This window comes from Stigmatopora nigra, chromosome 11, assembly GCF_051989575.1.
Source record: "Stigmatopora nigra isolate UIUO_SnigA chromosome 11, RoL_Snig_1.1, whole genome shotgun sequence".
Classification (NCBI taxonomy): Eukaryota; Metazoa; Chordata; class Actinopteri; order Syngnathiformes; family Syngnathidae; genus Stigmatopora; species Stigmatopora nigra.
The window spans coordinates 1,404,126-1,427,315 of NC_135518.1; the positions used below are offsets into that span (position 1 = coordinate 1,404,126).

The 23,190-nt window shown below is 42.6% G+C and overlaps 1 protein-coding gene across 1 annotated transcript in view; it reads left to right on the forward strand.

Moving 5' to 3' along the window:
* The first annotated feature begins 930 nt into the window (after positions 1–930).
* LOC144204664 (uncharacterized) overlaps positions 931–23,190 on the forward strand; it is a 28,768-nt gene continuing 6,508 nt past the window's right edge. The window contains exons 1-6 of the mRNA XM_077728767.1: positions 931–1,651; positions 3,258–3,536; positions 19,662–19,892; positions 20,266–20,436; positions 21,561–21,692; positions 21,769–21,935. Of these exons, the coding sequence (XP_077584893.1) occupies positions 1,408–1,651; positions 3,258–3,536; positions 19,662–19,892; positions 20,266–20,436; positions 21,561–21,692; positions 21,769–21,935 (1,224 nt within the window). The 5' untranslated portion in view covers positions 931–1,407. The remainder of the gene's footprint in view (positions 1,652–3,257; positions 3,537–19,661; positions 19,893–20,265; positions 20,437–21,560; positions 21,693–21,768; positions 21,936–23,190) is intronic.

The following is a 23,190-nucleotide window of genomic DNA, read 5'->3' on the forward strand; positions in this document are numbered from 1 at the left end:
TAGGATCCGTCCCTTAGAGGGGAGGTACTGTCAGGAGTGGCTCGGTTGCCCCTCCTAGCATGATGTCATGATTGTTATCAGCCGTGGCAATGAGGTGATTATGTTTTCCTGGCTATTTAAGCATTATGAGTTTTGTTGATCGTCGTCGGATTGACTGATTTGTTCCCCTGAGTTTCCACGTTTGTCATGCCGTTCTCTTGACACCACACCACGCTGCATGTTTCATTTCTGTATTAGTAAGTTTTCAAGCCAACAAATGCAACGCAACAGCCTCCCCTTTTCCTTCGGCGTTCTCCGCACATGGGTTTACCTTCCTCTTGATCGCGTCGCACTACGTGACGGGACATAAGGTCCGCCAATTGTGGATGGTAGGCGCAATAATTTTGCAACGAAATATGAAACCTAGTGCCCATTTCTTCAATTATTTTGTTAACAAAATGGGTGCCATTATCACTATAGATAGTTTCTGGAATTCCATATCGTGGAATGATATCTTACTTAATTCAATAAAATCAAAATGTATCTTTTGAAATGGATATGTAGCATATAGATTTAATCCATAAGCCCCTTAGTGCTGTTGTAGCAAGGCCACCCCCCCCCCCTTGTCGAGACATAGGACTTCCCTTGACTCAAGCCCAACTTATTTTCAACCTTGATCTTTTATTGATAGATTATGTCTCGGTGGCCTGCCAATCAAAAACACAATAGGAATAGAAAAAATGAGACATACGCACACACAAGTACCACAGTTCTCGGCAGCATTGAGATCACAATGTCGTTCATCCAACAGTCAGGCTTTAAGATGACTGGGGACAGCTTTGTGATGGAAGATTTTATAATCAGTATCGTATTGTTCCAAAAAGAGAGCGAGCGAGGGAGAGGAGGGGTGGGGGGGACAGTGGAATGGGTGGTTAAATGGAGAGCCACAGAGGGAGAGCTCACTTCACTGAAAGCAAAAAGCGCACAGGACAAAACAAGAAAACCTCACTGGAATTTTAGAGAAGAGGACGCATAATTGAATTTATATTTTTTTCCTTTTCCTGAAAATACTATGGAACACAATTTTCTCATCAACAACCAGAAAAATAAGAAAGACAAAGACATAGATTCGTGTGCGTGAGTTTTTCCAACGGATAAAAACAGCAATCTTAATAGCTTCACTTCAATAAATGTAAAGACAATTTTAGACCAACATAGAAAAACTCATTCGAAGACAAAAGATACGGCAAGAAGGGGATGCAGAAGGATTTTCACTTTGGAAAACTATAAAGAAACTAAGTCAAATTCCCAAAGTATTACTTGGCTTTATTGTGGAGAAATAATAGGCAAATAGGTGGGAAATGACTGATAGAAAAGGACAATAAGCAGGAAAGAAAATAGAAAACAAACTGAAAAATAATATTAATAATGATGAAACATCCTCTCCTCATCTTCATCCTCAATTTGGTGGTGGCGGCATTGGTGGCAAAAGGAGTGCCTCAGGTGCAGCTGGAGCGCTGGGTGCACTCGGGTATTCAGTCGTTCCAGTGGGACCAGCTGGACCGCTGCATCCGTGCCTCCCCCCACTCTGGCAATGAGTGTCGGCGTTTTGCCCACCTGTCTCCCTCTGCTGTAACTGTCTATACCTCAGAACCACGTACCACAACAGCAGGTGAGGAAACAAAAGTCGGATAGAGAAAATATATATATAAATGACGGGTTGTAAAGCAATACTGTGGTCCATGAGTCATAGGCAGCATGCCACATTCTAATTTTCAGGTGTTTAAAAGTATGATTTTTTTAAAGGAATTTTCTTTTGTAAAACATAAAGGGTTTTGGGCTTCCCATTAGGGTTTCAAAAGTGAAGCTATGGCAATAGTTTGTGGAAACAGCTAGCATGTTTTTTTTCCACGTTTTATTTGTAGTACTATATGCTATTTTTCAATCTTTTAGTGAATCCTGAGGTCATTGCTCGCTTTTGATTGCACTTACATTTTTCGGACAATAATTTTATTAAGGGGTTAGCGTGTAACCCTTACAGTTCTTGGGTCAAAGATTTGTTTCAAGGTGGGTCCTCACTGTTTGGCATTTGAATGTTCTCCCTTGGCCTGCGTGGGTTTCCTCCGGTTACTCTGGTTTCCTCCCACATTTCAAAGACATTCCTGGTAGGCTGGTTTTCCCTAGGTATCCCTAGGAGTGTGATAGTCTTTCTCCTTTGCCCTGTGCTCGGCTGGCCACCGATTTGGAGTGTCCCCTGCCTCGTGCTCGAAAGTTAGCGGGATAGGCTCTAGAACTCCCGGTGTAAACCTTAAAGACAATGAATGAATGAACGAATGAACCAATGAACGAATGAACGCATGAACGAATGAACGCATGAACGAATGAACGCATGAACGAATGAACGGATGAACGCAAGAACGCAGAACGCATGAACGCATGAACGCATGAATGCATGAACGCATGAATGCATGAACGCATGAACGCATGAATGCATGAACGCATGAATGCATGAATGCATGAACGCATGAACGCATGAACGCATGAAAGCATGAACGCATGAACGCATGAACGCATTAACGGATGAACGGATGTACGGATGTACGGATGAACGGATGAACGGATGTACGGATGAACGGATGAAGGGATGAATCGATGAGCGGATGAGCGGATGTGGGGATGAGCAGATGTGCGGATGAGCGGATGAGCGAAAGAGCGAATGAACGAATTAACAAATGAATGAACGAATGAATGCTGAACGAACGAACGGACGGACGGACGGACGAGCGAGTGAGTGAGCAAGCGAACGGCGAACGAGCAAACGAACGAATGAATGAATGACCAAGGTGTTCCCCATATGGTGCCTATTGTAGGCTCCAACTGGGATAAGTGGTTTGGAAAAGGAATGAATAAAAATGTGTTTTTCTTATGTACAAATGTTCAATTTCAACTATTTCAAAACAATGTAACACTCATGATGCTGCATATATTTATTAATAAGAGTTGTACAACAACTAAATGCAATTGCCGTCAATTTCAGGGGAGCTCAGATTTCTTTGGTCGTATTACTATTTGCCGTTCTTACTCATTGACTAGTCACAGGAATTGTGAGTAGTTGACTGTCTCCATACATGGCCGGGGATTAAATGGCAACCAGACCATGGTTAGATCCACTTTTCACCGAAAGTTAGAGTATCCCGGTTAGTCTTCAACTCCGTGTTACCCTGTATTGGGAGTATCAGATAAATGGATTAATATAATATATTTACATTGTGACCCAGGTATCTCCGACAAAGTATTGGCTATCCTACCAGACTCATACTCCTCCAGTGGGTTGATCAGCTCCAAATTCCATGATGCTTTCAGCATTGGTCCAATCGTGAACAGAAGAGCGAGACGACACAGGTACCAATTGCCTTTGCCTGGCTCCATGACACACGATGTTGTTCTAGTGCTGGACCCGACTCCTAGTGAGAACTTTGGACACCCAGTTGCCCTTTTCTATGTGGATCTTAATGTGACCAAAAAGAGATGCTCCCACATGGATGGCATTTACATGGGTGAGTCTGGTTGTTTGAGTCCTAATTTCTGATTTAACAAACACTGTCAGAGCGACAAACCGAATGGGGCAGATGTCCATGAATGTGCAAATCTTGTCTCATTGCTTTCCTCTGCATGAGTCATACCACAAAAGTGTTTTCATTTTGCATTTGAGCTTTTTATAACACGATAAAGAGATAAAATTCAAATGATGATGTTTTATAATAGCTTTGGGCCCCAATGAGGGAGCAAAACTCCTTCCAAATCCGGGACATGAATTGGGGCCCTCTATTCAATTCCGTGGTAGGGTACCGCAGGAAGGAACTCAGCGCGGGCCGTCCCCCGGGCAAAATGCAACTTGTTATATATATATATATATATATATATATATATATATATATATATATATATATATATATATATATATATATATATATATATATATATATATATATATATATATATATATATATATATATATATATATATATATATATATATATATATATATATATATATATATATATATATATATATATATATATATATATATATATATATATATATATATATATATATATATATATATATATATATATATAGGTTTCTTTATAGGACTAGGTGTTAAATATCCCTAATGTTTAGCACATCAATTGACAGAGATTGGAGATAACGTCTTACATGGGGTGGGATTTGGCTAGGATCACGCGGTGCCACCTGCACGCCACATCATCAGTTGTTAGCCCCACACGTCATTGGGTGTTTCAGCCACTTATAACAAGACACCCTCTGCAGAGGTTGGCCCACCACAGGATGATCAGCCCCAGGTGTGTGGCGCAAGGTGGAACCACGCGGTCACACCCCAAATCCCTCCGAACCATAGCTCCCTTTCAGGCCTTCAAGATGGACAAGGTCTGTGTCGGTGGACTCATGTCCGTTGGTGGATCCGTGCTTGGTTGAGCTTCGTCTGGGGTTCTGATACCCTGTGGACTGTGGTGAGTGTCCCGCCACTGGGCTTCACTCGACTTATTTGTCCTACCTCTGAGGAAGTAGTGGTCAATGCGAGGCCCCTCGCTAAGCTCTTCCAGGCACTTTTTCCTGCCCTGGTGGATCTTGAGACCCCTCTCTGATGTAACCTTTTCCCGGCCACAGATGCAGCTTTGTATCTTGTGTCCTGCCAGTGCTGTTACTCCGTCAACTGTTGTGCCGATCATCTGATTCGTTGTCGTTTCCTTTGCAATGTTCGTTACCGTGTGGTCCGCTGATGAGTCATCTTCCGCCCCCGCTCTCGCAGACTCCAGGGGTGTTTTTCCTTTAGAAATCTTCAAAGCAATAATTGGGTGGATCCAAGACACTGTGTAGTGAAAGGCTCCTGCCAGCAAGGGTAGCTAACCCTTGCCAGCCCCGTTGGGGTCTATTCCCTCCTGCCAGCAGTCTCTTCAGGCCGTCACCAGGTCTTTCCCAGGTTGTCAGCTGCCCTTTCGCAGCGGTCACTGGTTTTGACACCAGACATCAGGTTTCTTTATAGGACTAGGTGTTAAATATCCCTAATGTTCAGCACATCAATTGACAGAGATTGGAGATAACGTCTTACATGGGGTGGGATTTGGCTAGGATCACGCGGTGCCACCTGCACGCCACATCATCAGTTGTTAGCCCCACACGTCATTGGGTGTTTCAGCCACTTATAACAAGACACCCTCTGCAGAGGTTGGCCCACCACAGGATGATCAGCCCCAGGTGTGTGGCGCAAGGTGGAACCACGCGGTCACACCCCAAATCCCTCCGAATCATAGCTCCCTTTCAGGCCTTCAAGATGGACAAGGTCTGTGTCGGTGGACTCATGTCCGTTGGTGGATCCGTGCTTGGTTGAGCTTCGTCTGGGGTTCTGATACCCTGTGGACTGTGGTGAGTGTCCCGCCACTGGGCTTCACTCGACTTATTTGTCCTACCTCTGAGGAAGTAGTGGTCAATGCGAGGCCCCTCGCTAAGCTCTTCCAGGCACTTTTTCCTGCCCTGGTGGATCTTGAGACCCCTCTCTGATGTAACCTTTTCCCGGCCACAGATGCAGCTTTGTATCTTGTGTCCTGCCAGTGCTGTTACTCCGTCAACTGTTGTGCCGATCATCTGATTCGTTGTCGTTTCCTTTGCAATGTTCGTTACCGTGTGGTCCGCTGATGAGTCATCTTCCGCCCCCGCTCTCGCAGACTCCAGGGGTGTTTTTCCTTTAGAAATCTTCAAAGCAATAATTGGGTGGATCCAAGACACTGTGTAGTGAAAGGCTCCTGCCAGCAAGGGTAGCTAACCCTTGCCAGCCCCGTTGGGGTCTATTCCCTCCTGCCAGCAGTCTCTTCAGGCCGTCACCAGGTCTTTCCCAGGTTGTCAGCTGCCCTTTCGCAGCGGTCACTGGTTTTGACACCAGACATCAGGTTTCTTTATAGGACTAGGTGTTAAATATCCCTAATGTTCAGCACATCAATTGACAGAGATTGGAGATAACGTCTTACATGGGGTGGGATTTGGCTAGGATCACGCGGTGCCACCTGCACGCCACATCATCAGTTGTTAGCCCCACACGTCATTGGGTGTTTCAGCCACTTATAACAAGACACCCTCTGCAGAGGTTGGCCCACCACAGGATGATCAGCCCCAGGTGTGTGGCGCAAGGTGGAACCACGCGGTCACACCCCAAATCCCTCCGAACCATAGCTCCCTTTCAGGCCTTCAAGATGGACAAGGTCTGTGTCGGTGGACTCATGTCCGTTGGTGGATCCGTGCTTGGTTGAGCTTCGTCTGGGGTTCTGATACCCTGTGGACTGTGGTGAGTGTCCCGCCACTGGGCTTCACTCGACTTATTTGTCCTACCTCTGAGGAAGTAGTGGTCAATGCGAGGCCCCTCGCTAAGCTCTTCCAGGCACTTTTTCCTGCCCTGGTGGATCTTGAGACCCCTCTCTGATGTAACCTTTTCCCGGCCACAGATGCAGCTTTGTATCTTGTGTCCTGCCAGTGCTGTTACTCCGTCAACTGTTGTGCCGATCATCTGATTCGTTGTCGTTTCCTTTGCAATGTTCGTTACCGTGTGGTCCGCTGATGAGTCATCTTCCGCCCCCGCTCTCGCAGACTCCAGGGGTGTTTTTCCTTTAGAAATCTTCAAAGCAATAATTGGGTGGATCCAAGACACTGTGTAGTGAAAGGCTCCTGCCAGCAAGGGTAGCTAACCCTTGCCAGCCCCGTTGGGGTCTATTCCCTCCTGCCAGCAGTCTCTTCAGGCCGTCACCAGGTCTTTCCCAGGTTGTCAGCTGCCCTTTCGCAGCGGTCACTGGTTTTGACACCAGACATCAGGTTTCTTTATAGGACTAGGTGTTAAATATCCCTAATGTTCAGCACATCAATTGACAGAGATTGGAGATAACGTCTTACATGGGGTGGGATTTGGCTAGGATCACGCGGTGCCACCTGCACGCCACATCATCAGTTGTTAGCCCCACACGTCATTGGGTGTTTCAGCCACTTATAACAAGACACCCTCTGCAGAGGTTGGCCCACCACAGGATGATCAGCCCCAGGTGTGTGGCGCAAGGTGGAACCACGCGGTCACACCCCAAATCCCTCCGAACCATAGCTCCCTTTCAGGCCTTCAAGATGGACAAGGTCTGTGTCGGTGGACTCATGTCCGTTGGTGGATCCGTGCTTGGTTGAGCTTCGTCTGGGGTTCTGATACCCTGTGGACTGTGGTGAGTGTCCCGCCACTGGGCTTCACTCGACTTATTTGTCCTACCTCTGAGGAAGTAGTGGTCAATGCGAGGCCCCTCGCTAAGCTCTTCCAGGCACTTTTTCCTGCCCTGGTGGATCTTGAGACCCCTCTCTGATGTAACCTTTTCCCGGCCACAGATGCAGCTTTGTATCTTGTGTCCTGCCAGTGCTGTTACTCCGTCAACTGTTGTGCCGATCATCTGATTCGTTGTCGTTTCCTTTGCAATGTTCGTTACCGTGTGGTCCGCTGATGAGTCATCTTCCGCCCCCGCTCTCGCAGACTCCAGGGGTGTTTTTCCTTTAGAAATCTTCAAAGCAATAATTGGGTGGATCCAAGACACTGTGTAGTGAAAGGCTCCTGCCAGCAAGGGTAGCTAACCCTTGCCAGCCCCGTTGGGGTCTATTCCCTCCTGCCAGCAGTCTCTTCAGGCCGTCACCAGGTCTTTCCCAGGTTGTCAGCTGCCCTTTCGCAGCGGTCACTGGTTTTGACACCAGACATCAGGTTTCTTTATAGGACTAGGTGTTAAATATCCCTAATGTTCAGCACATCAATTGACAGAGATTGGAGATAACGTCTTACATGGGGTGGGATTTGGCTAGGATCACGCGGTGCCACCTGCACGCCACATCATCAGTTGTTAGCCCCACACGTCATTGGGTGTTTCAGCCACTTATAACAAGACACCCTCTGCAGAGGTTGGCCCACCACAGGATGATCAGCCCCAGGTGTGTGGCGCAAGGTGGAACCACGCGGTCACACCCCAAATCCCTCCGAACCATAGCTCCCTTTCAGGCCTTCAAGATGGACAAGGTCTGTGTCGGTGGACTCATGTCCGTTGGTGGATCCGTGCTTGGTTGAGCTTCGTCTGGGGTTCTGATACCCTGTGGACTGTGGTGAGTGTCCCGCCACTGGGCTTCACTCGACTTATTTGTCCTACCTCTGAGGAAGTAGTGGTCAATGCGAGGCCCCTCGCTAAGCTCTTCCAGGCACTTTTTCCTGCCCTGGTGGATCTTGAGACCCCTCTCTGATGTAACCTTTTCCCGGCCACAGATGCAGCTTTGTATCTTGTGTCCTGCCAGTGCTGTTACTCCGTCAACTGTTGTGCCGATCATCTGATTCGTTGTCGTTTCCTTTGCAATGTTCGTTACCGTGTGGTCCGCTGATGAGTCATCTTCCGCCCCCGCTCTCGCAGACTCCAGGGGTGTTTTTCCTTTAGAAATCTTCAAAGCAATAATTGGGTGGATCCAAGACACTGTGTAGTGAAAGGCTCCTGCCAGCAAGGGTAGCTAACCCTTGCCAGCCCCGTTGGGGTCTATTCCCTCCTGCCAGCAGTCTCTTCAGGCCGTCACCAGGTCTTTCCCAGGTTGTCAGCTGCCCTTTCGCAGCGGTCACTGGTTTTGACACCAGACATCAGGTTTCTTTATAGGACTAGGTGTTAAATATCCCTAATGTTCAGCACATCAATTGACAGAGATTGGAGATAACGTCTTACATGGGGTGGGATTTGGCTAGGATCACGCGGTGCCACCTGCACGCCACATCATCAGTTGTTAGCCCCACACGTCATTGGGTGTTTCAGCCACTTATAACAAGACACCCTCTGCAGAGGTTGGCCCACCACAGGATGATCAGCCCCAGGTGTGTGGCGCAAGGTGGAACCACGCGGTCACACCCCAAATCCCTCCGAACCATAGCTCCCTTTCAGGCCTTCAAGATGGACAAGGTCTGTGTCGGTGGACTCATGTCCGTTGGTGGATCCGTGCTTGGTTGAGCTTCGTCTGGGGTTCTGATACCCTGTGGACTGTGGTGAGTGTCCCGCCACTGGGCTTCACTCGACTTATTTGTCCTACCTCTGAGGAAGTAGTGGTCAATGCGAGGCCCCTCGCTAAGCTCTTCCAGGCACTTTTTCCTGCCCTGGTGGATCTTGAGACCCCTCTCTGATGTAACCTTTTCCCGGCCACAGATGCAGCTTTGTATCTTGTGTCCTGCCAGTGCTGTTACTCCGTCAACTGTTGTGCCGATCATCTGATTCGTTGTCGTTTCCTTTGCAATGTTCGTTACCGTGTGGTCCGCTGATGAGTCATCTTCCGCCCCCGCTCTCGCAGACTCCAGGGGTGTTTTTCCTTTAGAAATCTTCAAAGCAATAATTGGGTGGATCCAAGACACTGTGTAGTGAAAGGCTCCTGCCAGCAAGGGTAGCTAACCCTTGCCAGCCCCGTTGGGGTCTATTCCCTCCTGCCAGCAGTCTCTTCAGGCCGTCACCAGGTCTTTCCCAGGTTGTCAGCTGCCCTTTCGCAGCGGTCACTGGTTTTGACACCAGACATCAGGTTTCTTTATAGGACTAGGTGTTAAATATCCCTAATGTTCAGCACATCAATTGACAGAGATTGGAGATAACGTCTTACATGGGGTGGGATTTGGCTAGGATCACGCGGTGCCACCTGCACGCCACATCATCAGTTGTTAGCCCCACACGTCATTGGGTGTTTCAGCCACTTATAACAAGACACCCTCTGCAGAGGTTGGCCCACCACAGGATGATCAGCCCCAGGTGTGTGGCGCAAGGTGGAACCACGCGGTCACACCCCAAATCCCTCCGAACCATAGCTCCCTTTCAGGCCTTCAAGATGGACAAGGTCTGTGTCGGTGGACTCATGTCCGTTGGTGGATCCGTGCTTGGTTGAGCTTCGTCTGGGGTTCTGATACCCTGTGGACTGTGGTGAGTGTCCCGCCACTGGGCTTCACTCGACTTATTTGTCCTACCTCTGAGGAAGTAGTGGTCAATGCGAGGCCCCTCGCTAAGCTCTTCCAGGCACTTTTTCCTGCCCTGGTGGATCTTGAGACCCCTCTCTGATGTAACCTTTTCCCGGCCACAGATGCAGCTTTGTATCTTGTGTCCTGCCAGTGCTGTTACTCCGTCAACTGTTGTGCCGATCATCTGATTCGTTGTCGTTTCCTTTGCAATGTTCGTTACCGTGTGGTCCGCTGATGAGTCATCTTCCGCCCCCGCTCTCGCAGACTCCAGGGGTGTTTTTCCTTTAGAAATCTTCAAAGCAATAATTGGGTGGATCCAAGACACTGTGTAGTGAAAGGCTCCTGCCAGCAAGGGTAGCTAACCCTTGCCAGCCCCGTTGGGGTCTATTCCCTCCTGCCAGCAGTCTCTTCAGGCCGTCACCAGGTCTTTCCCAGGTTGTCAGCTGCCCTTTCGCAGCGGTCACTGGTTTTGACACCAGACATCAGGTTTCTTTATAGGACTAGGTGTTAAATATCCCTAATGTTCAGCACATCAATTGACAGAGATTGGAGATAACGTCTTACATGGGGTGGGATTTGGCTAGGATCACGCGGTGCCACCTGCACGCCACATCATCAGTTGTTAGCCCCACACGTCATTGGGTGTTTCAGCCACTTATAACAAGACACCCTCTGCAGAGGTTGGCCCACCACAGGATGATCAGCCCCAGGTGTGTGGCGCAAGGTGGAACCACGCGGTCACACCCCAAATCCCTCCGAACCATAGCTCCCTTTCAGGCCTTCAAGATGGACAAGGTCTGTGTCGGTGGACTCATGTCCGTTGGTGGATCCGTGCTTGGTTGAGCTTCGTCTGGGGTTCTGATACCCTGTGGACTGTGGTGAGTGTCCCGCCACTGGGCTTCACTCGACTTATTTGTCCTACCTCTGAGGAAGTAGTGGTCAATGCGAGGCCCCTCGCTAAGCTCTTCCAGGCACTTTTTCCTGCCCTGGTGGATCTTGAGACCCCTCTCTGATGTAACCTTTTCCCGGCCACAGATGCAGCTTTGTATCTTGTGTCCTGCCAGTGCTGTTACTCCGTCAACTGTTGTGCCGATCATCTGATTCGTTGTCGTTTCCTTTGCAATGTTCGTTACCGTGTGGTCCGCTGATGAGTCATCTTCCGCCCCCGCTCTCGCAGACTCCAGGGGTGTTTTTCCTTTAGAAATCTTCAAAGCAATAATTGGGTGGATCCAAGACACTGTGTAGTGAAAGGCTCCTGCCAGCAAGGGTAGCTAACCCTTGCCAGCCCCGTTGGGGTCTATTCCCTCCTGCCAGCAGTCTCTTCAGGCCGTCACCAGGTCTTTCCCAGGTTGTCAGCTGCCCTTTCGCAGCGGTCACTGGTTTTGACACCAGACATCAGGTTTCTTTATAGGACTAGGTGTTAAATATCCCTAATGTTCAGCACATCAATTGACAGAGATTGGAGATAACGTCTTACATGGGGTGGGATTTGGCTAGGATCACGCGGTGCCACCTGCACGCCACATCATCAGTTGTTAGCCCCACACGTCATTGGGTGTTTCAGCCACTTATAACAAGACACCCTCTGCAGAGGTTGGCCCACCACAGGATGATCAGCCCCAGGTGTGTGGCGCAAGGTGGAACCACGCGGTCACACCCCAAATCCCTCCGAACCATAGCTCCCTTTCAGGCCTTCAAGATGGACAAGGTCTGTGTCGGTGGACTCATGTCCGTTGGTGGATCTGTGCTTGGTTGAGCTTCGTCTGGGGTTCTGATACCCTGTGGACTGTGGTGAGTGTCCCGCCACTGGGCTTCACTCGACTTATTTGTCCTACCTCTGAGGAAGTAGTGGTCAATGCGAGGCCCCTCGCTAAGCTCTTCCAGGCACTTTTTCCTGCCCTGGTGGATCTTGAGACCCCTCTCTGATGTAACCTTTTCCCGGCCACAGATGCAGCTTTGTATCTTGTGTCCTGCCAGTGCTGTTACTCCGTCAACTGTTGTGCCGATCATCTGATTCGTTGTCGTTTCCTTTGCAATGTTCGTTACCGTGTGGTCCGCTGATGAGTCATCTTCCGCCCCCGCTCTCGCAGACTCCAGGGGTGTTTTTCCTTTAGAAATCTTCAAAGCAATAATTGGGTGGATCCAAGACACTGTGTAGTGAAAGGCTCCTGCCAGCAAGGGTAGCTAACCCTTGCCAGCCCCGTTGGGGTCTATTCCCTCCTGCCAGCAGTCTCTTCAGGCCGTCACCAGGTCTTTCCCAGGTTGTCAGCTGCCCTTTCGCAGCGGTCACTGGTTTTGACACCAGACATCAGGTTTCTTTATAGGACTAGGTGTTAAATATCCCTAATGTTCAGCACATCAATTGACAGAGATTGGAGATAACGTCTTACATGGGGTGGGATTTGGCTAGGATCACGCGGTGCCACCTGCATATATATATATATATATATATATATATATATATATATATATATATATATATATATATATATATATATATATATATATATATATATATATATATATATATATATATATATATATATATATATATATATATATATATATATATATATATATATATATATATATATATATATATATATATATATATATATATATATATATATATATATATATATATATATATATATATATATATATATATATATATATATATATATATATATATATATAGATAGAGAGATAGAGAGATAGAGAGATAGAGAGATAGAGAGATAGAGAGGTAGAGAGATAGAGAGATAGAGAGATAGAGAGATAGAGATAGAGAGATAGAGAGATAGATATATATATATATATATATATATATATATATATATATATATATATATATATATATATATATATATATATATATATATATATATATATATATATATATATATATATATATATATATATATATATATATATATATATATATATATATATATATATATATATATATATATATATATATATATATATATATATATATATATATATATATATATATATATATATATATATATATATATATATATATATATATATATATATATATATATATATATATATATTTATATTATATATATATATATATATATATATATATATATATATATATATATATATATATATATATATATATATATATATATATATATATATATATATATATATATATATATATATATATATATATATATATATATATATATATATATATATAAGCTATAAGCTATAATATTTACATATAGATGTTCATTAACATGAACATAAATATGTTAATTAATATGTTTCCCTTATTAAATAAATCAAACTCATACTCAATTTCAAACCATTTTTCGAACCCACTTATTTATATAACCACTTATTCATGTTCACTACTTATCTTTGTTGACTACTTATTTATTCATCATCATCGTCCTGATCGTCGTCGTCGTCGTCGTCATCATCATCACCATCATCATCTTTATCATCATCATCATCATCATCATCACCATCATCATCTTTATCATCATCATCATCATCATCATCATCATCATCATCATCATCATCATCATCATCATCATCATCATCATCATCATCATCATCATCATCATCATCATCATCATCATCATCATCATCATCATCATCATCATCATCATCATCATCATCATCATCATCATCATCATCATCATCATCATCATCATCATCATCATCATCATCATCATCATCATCATCATCATCATCATCATCATCATCATCATCATCATCATCATCATCATCATCATCATCATCATCATCATCATCATCATCATCATCATCATCATCATCATCATCATCATCATCATCATCATCATCATCATCATCATCATCATCATCATCATCATCATCATCATCATCATCATCATCATCATCATCATCATCATCATCATCATCATCATCATCATCATCATCATCATCATCATCATCATCATCATCATCATCATCATCATCATCATCATCATCATCATCATCATCATCATCATCATCATCATCATCATCATCATCATCATCATCATCATCATCATCATCATCATCATCATCATCATCATCATCATCATCATCATCATCATCATCATCATCATCATCATCATCATCATCATCATCATCATCATCATCATCATCATCATCATCATCATCATCATCATCATCATCATCATCATCATCATCATCATCATCATCATCATCATCATCATCATCATCATCATCATCATCATCATCATCATCATCATCATCATCATCATCATCATCATCATCATCATCATCATCATCATCATCATCATCATCATCATCATCATCATCATCATCATCATCATCATCATCATCATCATCATCATCATCATCATCATCATCATCATCATCATCATCATCATCATCATCATCATCATCATCATCATCATCATCATCATCATCATCATCATCATCATCATCATCATCATCATCATCATCATCATCATCATCATCATCATCATCATCATCATCATCATCATCATCATCATCATCATCATCATCATCATCATCATCATCATCATCATCATCATCATCATCATCATCATCATCATCATCATCATCATCATCATCATCATCATCATCATCATCATCATCATCATCATCATCATCATCATCATCATCATCATCATCATCATCATCATCATCATCATCATCATCATCATCATCATCATCATCATCATCATCATCATCATCATCATCATCATCATCATCATCATCATCATCATCATCATCATCATCATCATCATCATCATCATCATCATCATCATCATCATCATCATCATCATCATCATCATCATCATCATCATCATCATCATCATCATCATCATCATCATCATCATCATCATCATCATCATCATCATCATCATCATCATCATCATCATCATCATCATCATCATCATCATCATCATCATCATCATCATCATCATCATCATCATCATCATCATCATCATCATCATCATCATCATCATCATCATCATCATCATCATCATCATCATCATCATCATCATCATCATCATCATCATCATCATCATCATCATCATCATCATCATCATCATCATCATCATCATCATCATCATCATCATCATCATCATCATCATCATCATCATCATCATCATCATCATCATCATCATCATCATCATCATCATCATCATCATCATCATCATCATCATCATCATCATCATCATCATCATCATCATCATCATCATCATCATCATCATCATCATCATCATCATCATCATCATCATCATCATCATCATCATCATCATCATCATCATCATCATCATCATCATCATCATCATCATCATCATCATCATCATCATCATCATCATCATCATCATCATCATCATCATCATCATCATCATCATCATCATCATCATCATCATCATCATCATCATCATCATCATCATCATCATCATCATCATCATCATCATCATCATCATCATCATCATCATCATCATCATCATCATCATCATCATCATCATCATCATCATCATCATCATCATCATCATCATCATCATCATCATCATCATCATCATCATCATCATCATCATCATCATCATCATCATCATCATCATCATCATCATCATCATCATCATCATCATCATCATCATCATCATCATCATCATCATCATCATCATCATCATCATCATCATCATCATCATCATCATCATCATCATCATCATCATCATCATCATCATCATCATCATCATCATCATCATCATCATCATCATCATCATCATCATCATCATCATCATCATCATCATCATCATCATCATCATCATCATCATCATCATCATCATCATCATCATCATCATCATCATCATCATCATCATCATCATCATCATCATCATCATCATCATCATCATCATCATCATCATCATCATCATCATCATCATCATCATCATCATCATCATCATCATCATCATCATCATCATCATCATCATCATCATCATCATCATCATCATCATCATCATCATCATCATCATCATCATCATCATCATCATCATCATCATCATCATCATCATCATCATCATCATCATCATCATCATCATCATCATCATCATCATCATCATCATCATCATCATCATCATCATCATCATCATCATCATCATCATCATCATCATCATCATCATCATCATCATCATCATCATCATCATCATCATCATCATCATCATCATCATCATCATCATCATCATCATCATCATCATCATCATCATCATCATCATCATCATCATCATCATCATCATCATCATCATCATCATCATCATCATCATCATCATCATCATCATCATCATCATCATCATCATCATCATCATCATCATCATCATCATCATCATCATCATCATCATCATCATCATCATCATCATCATCATCATCATCATCATCATCATCATCATCATCATCATCATCATCATCATCATCATCATCATCATCATCATCATCATCATCATCATCATCATCATCATCATCATCATCATCATCATCATCATCATCATCATCATCATCATCATCATCATCATCATCATCATCATCATCATCATCATCATCATCATCATCATCATCATCATCATCATCATCATCATCATCATCATCATCATCATCATCATCATCATCATCATCATCATCATCATCATCATCATCATCATCATCATCATCATCATCATCATCATCATCATCATCATCATCATCATCATCATCATCATCATCATCATCATCATCATCATCATCATCATCATCATCATCATCATCATCATCATCATCATCATCATCATCATCATCATCATCATCATCATCATCATCATCATCATCATCATCATCATCATCATCATCATCATCATCATCATCATCATCATCATCATCATCATCATCATCATCATCATCATCATCATCATCATCATCATCATCATCATCATCATCATCATCATCATCATCATCATCATCATCATCATCATCATCATCATCATCATCATCATCATCATCATCATCATCATCATCATCATCATCATCATCATCATCATCATCATCATCATCATCATCATCATCATCATCATCATCATCATCATCATCATCATCATCATCATCATCATCATCATCATCATCATCATCATCATCATCATCATCATCATCATCATCATCATCATCATCATCATCATCATCATCATCATCATCATCATCATCATCATCATCATCATCATCATCATCATCATCATCATCATCATCATCATCATCATCATCATCATCATCATCATCATCATCATCATCATCATCATCATCATCATCATCATCATCATCATCATCATCATCATCATCATCATCATCATCATCATCATCATCATCATCATCATCATCATCATCATCATCATCATCATCATCATCATCATCATCATCATCATCATCATCATCATCATCATCATCATCATCATCATCATCATCATCATCATCATCATCATCATCATCATCATCATCATCATCATCATCATCATCATCATCATCATCATCATCATCATCATCATCATCATCATCATCATCATCATCATCATCATCATCATCATCATCATCATCATCATCATCATCATCATCATCATCATCATCATCATCATCATCATCATCATCATCATCATCATCATCATCATCATCATCATCATCATCATCATCATCATCATCATCATCATCATCATCATCATCATCATCATCATCATCATCATCATCATCATCATCATCATCATCATCATCATCATCATCATCATCATCATCATCATCATCATCATCATCATCATCATCATCATCATCATCATCATCATCATCATCATCATCATCATCTTCCACGCCGCTCAACCTCGAAAGGGTTGCAGGGGTTGCTGGAGCGTAACCCAGCTGTCATTGGGTGGAAGGCAGACTACACCCTAGACTTGTCGCCAGTCAGTCGTAGGGCACACAGAGAGACAAACGACCATCCACACTCCCATTTATACTGCCACCAGTTGGAATCAAGCTTCTGCCGGCCCCGCACCAAAGTCAGGCAAGTGTACTCTACGCCACGAGGTGCCCAATATAAAGTCGTTCTCTAACCTAACCCTAACCCTATAAACAGTAATCAGATAAACCCAAAAAACTATTCAAAAATCTTCCAACATTTTTACAACAACCTATTGTCACTATTTATCATTTCTATTACCGTATTTACTCACATATAAGCCACTTTTGTTGAACAAAAAATGATGACTGAATTGAGGGTATGGCTTATATGTGCATAAAAACACAACATGACAAAACAAGATGACTTCACGACAAAATGGCGCTGTTGCATGCGCTGTGACGTCAGGACGCAAGCGAATGCCGATATGGTCATTTATTTCAAAAGATAGAAAGGCTAAAGTAGCCTGATGGGGCGAGTGGTTAGTGTGTCAGCCTCACAGCTCTGGGGTTAAGGGGTTCAACTCCAGGTCACGTTCATCTGTGTGGAGTTTGCATGATCTCCCTGGGCTTGTGTTGGTTTCCTCCAGGTACTCTTATTTTCTCCCACATTCCAAAAACATGCATGTTAGGCTGATTGGACACTTTTCTCATGTATGAGTGGGAGGTTGCATTCTAGTCCGTCTCCTTGTGCCCTGCAATCGGCTGGCCACCGATCCAGGGTGTCCCCCGCCTCTGGCCTGGAGTCAGCTGGGATAGGCTCCAGCGCCCTCGTGATCCTAGTGAGGATTAAGCAGTTCAGAAATTTAATGAATAAATGTTGGAGTATTATATGTAGGGCTGTATTGTACACATTCTTAATAAGGTTTGTCCAAATAATAAACAGTATTGTGAATTAAACAATAAGTTCATCACAATATTGTATATTTATTGTGTTCAAGTAAGAAGTTCTGTCTTTAACTGAAGCTGAAAGAGATTGTGAAAGTTGGGAATGTTTGAAAGTACCCTTTTATAGCTCATTGCTTTGTTCAATACCTTTTCATGCATATCTACATCCATTTTATATCCATTCAACTAATATAAAATTGTGTGATACTGAATCTAATCACATGGCCCACAAAAGCTTTATCAAAAGCAAGGGTCTTGAAAAGTTCTGATATGATTAAAGTTTCAAAAAAAGACTGTAGAAAAAGAAATAGTAGTAAAGTACAACACTGTGTCCTGTCAAGAAAACCTTTTCATTAGGCTCTTTACTCTAGTTCAAATTAAGAAACTAAGTGTATTCCCGACAAAACTGAAAATATCTACAAGAACTGCTTGGCACTCCGACAGTGTATTCAACCAGATAGTTGCAGCTTCTAAGACAATGTATTAAGAAATATGAAAATGTAATGAAAGAGAGAGAAAGGCTGTAAAACACAAAAAAAACAAATAAGAGCGGATAGAGCTACTTCCACTGGGTGCTGCCTGACGGCGCAGTCTTGAAAAATAAATTAATGAATTAAATAGAACAGGATTGCTTGCAATAGGGCATTATCTGAAGCAGTGAATCATGAACTTGACTCAAAAGTTGTAGGTCCTTAGTTATGATTTTTCTAAAAACATCAATGCTCATCATCCCATTATAAAAATTTCAAAACTTGTGATTTCTGTGTGGATATTCTGAGCTACCTGTCTGCATTTCCAGGAAATGAATGTTTGACTCAGGTCTTAAAAGGTCGTTGTCAGAATCAGATGAAGCATTGGCAGACTACACCTGAGAGGCTAATGGGTCACGGCCATAGCTGGCTAGTGGGTGGAGTTCCATACGGCACTGCTTTAAGCAATTCGGTCAGTGAACGCCTTTGTGAAGTCCACTTTCTCCCTTTGGTGGTTGGAGCTGGAGACAACAATCGGACACAGAGACTAAGATGTGTTGGTGAGTTTCAATGCTAATGAACTTTATGTCAGATTATTGTAGTAATGTGTCATGTTAAAAAATATCGTGTCACTGGGGTCTAGTGGTTTGTGCGTCGGCCTCACAGCTCTTGATTTGATGGTTTGATCCCAGGTCGGTACTCACTGTGTGGAGTTCGCATGCTCTCCCTGGGCTTGCGTGGGTTTTCTCTGGGGACTCCAGTGTCTTCCCACATTCAAAAAACATGTAGGCTAGGCTGGCTGAACATTCTAAATTGCCCCTAGGTATAGGTTTAAACATAAATGGTTGTCCGTCTCCTTATGTCCTGTGATTGGTTGGCCAAAAATTCTGTTGAATGAACGTTAAAAATATCTCATATGCTTATTTTCAACAGATCACAGAGATTTTTCTAGGTGTCCTCAATTGGTTCCAATAGAGACACCCAGTATGCCCATCTCCAGCTGTGAGCTGAACAAAAACACCAGACGTTGTCACCAGCAGCCAGTGTCCACTCGTCTTTCCTGTCGTCTTTACCAGACATGTGACCATGCCATACTTATCTCTGGTATGGTTCAAGAAAATGTTATAACTGTTGTCATATTAGGTGGTCCAGCGCAGGGGTGGCCAACCAGTCAGAGACCAAGAGCCACATTTTTTACCGTGTTACCGCAAAGAGCCACATCACACAGATTTATTGTAAATGTCACACACCAGAATAGTAATGACATAAATTGACTCCTACAGTACTAACAGCACAGGCCAGTCATTATCAACAATGAACATTGTGTGCACTGTCTCACACAGACAAACTCTCAGTTCAACCAAGTCCACAAACAAAAATATAATAATTTACAATAGCGTTTTTCTTTTACTATGCATGTTACTTAGTGGGACTTCTGTCATAAAATCAGAGCCTATTTTTGCGCAACATTCACTCCTTGTGAGCTGTCATTTATTATGAATGGCTTTTAACTAGCGCGCCCACCACGTGGGTGTACACCTCGCTCTCCTATTGGCTGCTCCCGGCTGAGCACTCTCGCCTTGGTCTGCCTCGCAGGGGGTGTGGCTTTTTCAGCCGACGCTCGATCTTTGGGATACTTTTTGTGTGCGCGACGCCGTTCATTGTCGCTTCTGGTTCACGGGAGCTCTCCCACTCTGTTAAAAACGTTTACTCAAATGACCTTGCTCCTACTGGGAAACTTTGAGGTGTTTTCATCCCAAGCACATGCGCATTTGACGAAAATACCGTATTGAACTCAAGCGAAGCGCACACGCAAATAAAACACAAATACAAACTTTGATATGGACGTAAGAGCCGCATGAAACCGGGCAAAGAGCCGCATGCGGCTCGCGAGCCGCGGGTTGGCCACCCCTGGTCCAGCGGATGAGTGGGTAGCGTGTAGGCCTCAAAGTTCTGGGGTCCTGGGTTCAAATCCAGGTCGATTCACCTATGTGGAGTTTCCACCAATTCAAGCTGTCCGCCACCCTTGTGCCCAAAATTCAGCTAGAATAGGATCTCCCCGCAACACTAGTGAGGATCAATCATTACAGAAAATGAATTTCCCCGAGTATGAAATGAATAAAGTCTAACCTAAACTAACCTAACCTAATATTGACCTAGTATACACCATAGAAAAGTTATTGGAAGTACAGCCCACAAATAGAAGGAAATACGTACTTTTTTCCTAGGGGGCTGGCGTCAACAGATGACATTCCAGCAACATGTGCAGAATCTTCAGAGGTTTTACAGAATGCTCCGGATCAATGGCTTTCAAAAAGACCACATCAAAACTTTCTTTGCCAGCAGTGGGCACATTCTTGGTGAGAATTCAAATAAACATGGCCTTCAATAGAATACTGCTGAGAACGTCTTTATCCATGTTTTTTTTCATTGCAGAAAAGCTGGAGGGTGCCTATTCAGCCACAGAAAAGACAGCGATTCGCAGCCATGTATCATATGTCTGCAGAAAGCAGCACTGCGCAGACTCTTTCGTGCTCTACCTGAACTCTCCCACACGAAACGATGGCACCATGCTCTTGTGGGATGCCAACTTCAATGGCATTGTAAGCTAGTGGTAAAACGGTAACCATATGCAATAGCGAAGATTAAGAAGAGCATTGGGCAATGACAGTCGTACCTCCACTTACAAAATTAATTGGTTCCACAACTTTTTTTGTAAGTTGAAAATGTCATAAGTAAAACAGTACTGTATACAATTATACCTTGAGTGTCCCAACATACGAGCAATTTGAGAAACGAGTAAAATTCTGAGAAAATATTTGTCTTGAGATACGAGACAAACTTTGAGACAGCCAGGTGGCCGAGACACGCGAGGCTGCTTGTGATTTCAGCGCAGTCTTCCTGGCCACATCTCTCTCATACAAAGATATCTACGAGCAATGGGCGTAGAGTTGTATTTTTTCTGTGTTTTTTGCATGAGTCAGCGTAGATTTAAGGGAAAAACAATGGATCCAAAGCAAGCCGGTACAACGAAGGGTATTGCAAAGAAAAGGCGTATGATGATAATCGAAATTAAGAACAAAATAATAGAAAAACATACATTAACCTCTTTGCCTTGGTTATTGCACAAGAAGGTTCAAATTTAGGGTAACGTACAATTAATGTAAAAATGTGTACAGGAATCTGAGCTCATTTAAGTTAAATTTAAAGTTTATGCTGTTACAAGCGCACCCATCAAGTCTCTCTCTCTATATATTTTTTTCTCTCTCACTCCCCTCTGCACACTCCGTGTTGTAGGACTGAATAATTTCTCATTTTAGTATTAAACATCATAACCACAAATTATTTGTTTCTCTGTTAGTAGAGGTTGAATTCCAACCAATATAAATAAGTTTTTTCCATTGTAACATCCTGTTTTTGGTGTTTTTTCAAAGGGTGGGAATTAATTCATTTGTATTTCGTTCATTTTTATGGGAAACGTTGATTTGAGATACGAGTAAATCGACATACAAGCTCGGTCCCTGAACACATTCAGCTTGTATCTCAAGTTGTGATTGTATGTAAATTCTGTCATTTGTTCCACGGTCCTCACACAGCTACCAAGGGTTGTCGCACTTGTCCTTAGCCGCCTTCTGGTTCAATTTCTCGTGACACAATTTCGCTTCGGTTCCGTTTGAGGCTCGACTGTGAGTGCGTCGAAGGCACCCACAGCTTTCTCCAAGAAAAACTTCAAGACGTAAAACGACAAACGACGGTAGAAAAAAAACGAGAATCTTGAAACACGAATAGTTGTTGTCGACTGCGAGTCCTTTGAGGGCACTCGGCCAAAGCTTCTCCCAAACAAGTTTATGTTATGAT